Genomic DNA, 4,136 nt, shown 5'->3' with positions numbered 1-4,136 from the left:
ATCCCTCCCTCTCCTGCAGCCTCCTCTTCCTCCTCCATGTAGGCCTGCATCCCTGTCAGGATCCTGCATCCCTGGCCGGATCCTGCATCCAGTCCCGACCCTGCAGCTGCCTCCTCCCACCTCCTGCAGCATCCTGCCCCCTTCCCTCCTCCTCCTCCCTGCTCCAGGGTCCCCGTGCAGCCATTGCTTTCTCGCTGCCTCCCTCCTGCTCCCCTCGTCCCTCTCCTCCCTCCTGCAGGCAGCAGCAGCAGCCGCCTCCCCCCCACACTCCTCATCCATCCCACTCCTCCTTCCTGCATCCATTCCTCCCTCTGGCATCCTGAGCCTTCAACCACTGCAGACCTTCCATCCTCCTGCTCGCACCTCCTGCATCCTGCACCCTGTATCCATCGCCCTCCTGCACCCATGCATGCACCCATCCATCGCTCCTTCGGGAGCCTCCTCCCCGCTCTGGCACCACTTCATGTATTTATCCATCCCAGGCAGGGCCGGGCGCCATCCTGTGGCTGCTCCTCCTGATCCATTGGGGCTGCAGTCCCGGTTTCCCAGGGGCAGGCGGGAAGCTGCTCCTGGAGCTGGATCCGGCCCCCGCAGCCTGCATCCCACCTCCTGCTCCCGTCCCGCTCCTGCATCTTCCTCCTCCTCCTCCTCCCCTCGGCCAGGGTCCCGCAGGAAGCAGAGCAGGGCGCCAGGAACGGTTCATATATTTATTCATAAGCCAAGTTATCAATAAAAAAAGTTCCATACTAAAAGGCCTTTACATAGAGTTTGCTGTTCATAAAACCTTTGTGTTTTTAATCTTTTTTTTTCCTTTTTTTTATTTTTTTTGCCATTTTTTGCTGTTTGCATTTTTTTTTCTTTTTTTTTTTTTTTCTTTTTTTCCTTTTTCTTTCCTTTTTAGTGTTTACACTGGAAAAGCCCCCCCGCCGTGCCGGCCCTGTACACATTTACAGGCAGGGCGAGGGCGGCGCGGGGCCGGGCCGGGCGGGCCAGCGCCGCGGGGGGGCCGGGCCCCTATGTACAGAGTCCCCCGCTGTCCTCGTCCCAGCCAGGCTGGGGGCAACAGTGCACTGAAACGGAAACGCCCCCCGCCCCCCGCCCCGCTTTATTATTATTAATATTATTATTTATCCACGGCGCAACCCCCCCCGCCCGCCCCCGCTGCGGCGCCTCTCCCCTCCGGCGCCCCCCGAGGAAATACAATATTTACACGCAAAATAAATAGAACAACACACCTGATTTCTGCGTTACCTGCCGGCAAACAGTCCGAGGTACTAGGGAAATTATGGCTTGTCGGAGCCGCGCCGGGGCCCCCGCGTTGCATAAGGGCCGGGGGGGGCGGCGGGGTCCCCGGCGCGGGGCCGCGGGCGCCGCGGTCAGCACAGCACGGGGACGCCCTCGGCGGTGACCAGGCGGCCCGTGGTGGGGTCGTAGGTGCCCGCCAGGTAGTAGAGGTCCTGCCGGTCCTGGTACTTCTTGCTGCGGGTCATCTGCTCGTAGTGCTCCCGTCCCACCACCTGGCACTTGTGGGAGATGGTCTGCACGTCGTTCTCGTCCTCGTGGCACGACTGGTACAGCGCGTTCTGCAAGGGCGGCGCGGGCGTCACGGCGCCGGCCCCGCGCGCGCCCGCCGCCCCGCGCCCCACGCACCTTGCCGTCGCTCTGCCGCTTGCCCAGCTTGGTCTCCTCGGGGTGGTAGAACCACTTGACCTTCACCACCATGTTGCTGCCCCACGACTCCCACATGCTCTCGATGCGGCCGATGTAGGGCAGGTTGGGGCGGCCGGCCGAGAGGAAGACGGCGCAGTCGCCCACGCGCAGCGTCTCCTTGCCCCGCACGATGGCCTTGTAGAACAGCTTCCGCGCCTTGCCCTTCATGCCCCGCCGCTGCAGGCAGCACGCGGGTGCAGCCGTCAGCGCCGGGCCCCGTGCACCCCACACGCCCGCCCGCAGCACCCATGTCCCGAGGGGCTGCGTCCTCACGTGCCGAGCAGCTGCGCCCCACGCACCTGGGGGCTGTGTGCCATGTGGAGAGGCCCCACGCACCCAATTGCTGCACCCATGCACCAGGGTGCTGTGTCCCATGTGGAGAGGCCCCATGCACCCAATTGCTGCACCTATGGACCCGGGTGCTGTGTCCCATGTGGAGAGGCCCCACGCACCCAAATGCTGCACCCACACACACAGGGGCTGTGTGCCATGTGGAGAGGCCCCACGCACTCAGATGCTGCATCCACGCACCCAGGTTGCTGTGTCCCATGCGGAGAGGCCCCACGCACCCAGATGCTGCACCCAGGTGCTGTGCAATAAGGAGCCATGTCCTGTGCACCCGGACACTGTGCCCAGTGCACCCAGGCACCAAATACCACGGCGCAGGGCCCTGTGCACGCCGGTGCCATCTCCTTTGCACACCCAGGTGCTGTTGGTGCTCCCTGCACCCAGGCAGGGTCTGATAAAGCAGCCTTGCCCCGTGCACCCAAGCACCGAGATGCCATGTGCCCTGTGCATCACGGTACCTTATACCATGCACCCCAGTGCTGTGTCCTGTGCACTCACTGCAATGAGCTGTGCACCCAGTGCCATGACTTGTGCACCCAATGCTGTGCTCTCTGCACCCAGTGCTGCGCCCTGTGCTGCGCTCTCTGCACCTAATGCTGTGCCTTCTGCACCCTGTGTACCAGTGCAGTGCACCTGGGGCTGTGCCCTGCGCAGTCACTGCAATGAGCTATGCACCTAGTACCGGGCCCTGTGCACCCAGTGCTGGGCCCCATGCAGTCACAGCAATGAGCCGTGCACCCAGGACCAGGCCCTGTGCACCCAATGCTGTACCCAGTGCACTCAGTGCTGTGCCCTGTGCACCCTCTGCACTTAGTGATGCGCCCCGTGCACCCAGTGCTGGGCGCCATGCAGCCATGGCACTGAGCCGTGCACCCAGTACCGGGCCCTGTGCACCCAGTGCTGGGCCCCGTGCAGCCGGCGCCCCGTGCAGCGGCGCTGCGCTCCGTCCTCTCGTCCCTCAGCCCGCGCCGAGCAGCGGGAGCCGGGGCCCGCGCCGGGCTGGCCGTACCTGCGTGGGGTTCCCCGACCACCTCCAGAGCTGGCGCGCGGGCAGGAAGGCGGAGATCTTTGGCCGGTTTTCCACCGAGGGCAGGCGCTGCCGCCGGGAGAACTCTTTGGCTTTGGAGAAGCTGAGGGCCTCCTTGCGCTTGAGCTTGGCCTTGGGGCCGGCGGCGGCGGCCTTGGGGAGGAAGCAGCGCTGCGGGGCGCTGCTCTTGGAGCGCAGGGCGTCCGGCTGCGCCAGCAGCGCCGGCACCGGGTGCGAGAGGCAGGTCTGGAGCAGCAGCGTGGAGTCCTCGTCCTCGGAGCTGTAGGACGAGTCCTCGTTGTCCGAGGAGCAGAGGCTGGAGGTGGAGATGGAGCCGGAGCTGGAGGAGGTGGAGGAGCCCGAGGAAGAGGAGGAGACCGAGAGGCGAGTCATGAAGCGCGAGGGCACGTCGGCGCCCAGCCCGCCCGCCTCCTCGTCCTCGTCCATGTCCGAGTAGGAGCTGTGGCAGTCGCTGTCGCAGTTGAGGGCGAACTCGGCCTGGCCCGAGTACTTGCGCAGCGCCAGCCCCATGGGCAGCTGGTGCACGGGCGCCCGGCCCTTCCTCTCCTTGCCGGCCAGGGCGGAATGCACATAGCCGTGGCTGGCCAGGGGCCGCTCCAGCTTGGCCCCAAAGTCCTTCTCCCCCAGCAGCAGCGCCTTGCAGTTCTTGTTCTTGGGGGACGTCACCCCTTCGTGGTCCAGCTTGACCAGGTACTCAGTGCCTGCTTTTCTCCGGCCGCCTTTGCCCATTTCTGCCTCCAGCCGCTCGGCCTTCTTGGAGCGCAGCAGTTTCTGGGCAGCGGGCAGCACGAGCCCAGCGCCGGCCCCGAAGGACGTGTAGGAGCTGGCGATGCGGCTGAAGGAGTCGGCCCCGAAGCCGTTGCCGAAGACGGGGGCGGCCACGTGGTGGTGCACGGGGAAAAGCGCCTCCTTGGCGCGCAGCTTCTTGGCGCTGCCGTTGACCTGGAAGAGGTTCTGCAGCACGGCCGTGCCCTTGCTCGCCGCCCTGCGCTTCGTCTGCGCCACCGCCGACCAGCTGAGCAGCGGGGCC

At 65.3% G+C, this 4,136-nt stretch overlaps 1 protein-coding gene across 1 annotated transcript in view; it reads right to left on the bottom strand.

Moving 5' to 3' along the window:
• Positions 1 to 1,193: 1,193 nt before the first annotated feature.
• Positions 1,194 to 4,136, bottom strand: part of BAHCC1 (BAH domain and coiled-coil containing 1) — an 18,244-nt gene continuing 15,301 nt past the window's right edge. The window contains 3 exon segments of the mRNA XM_026036855.1: positions 1,194 to 1,583; positions 1,651 to 1,887; positions 3,068 to 4,131. Coding sequence (XP_025892640.1) covers positions 1,377 to 1,583; positions 1,651 to 1,887; positions 3,068 to 4,131 — 1,508 coding nt within the window. The 3' untranslated portion in view covers positions 1,194 to 1,376.

This window comes from Nothoprocta perdicaria, unplaced genomic scaffold (genome assembly GCF_003342845.1).
Source record: "Nothoprocta perdicaria isolate Ctin4 unplaced genomic scaffold, notPer1 scaffold_187, whole genome shotgun sequence".
Lineage (NCBI taxonomy): Eukaryota > Metazoa > Chordata > Aves > Tinamiformes > Tinamidae > Nothoprocta > Nothoprocta perdicaria.
This window is presented reverse-complemented; position numbering and strand designations above follow the sequence as displayed.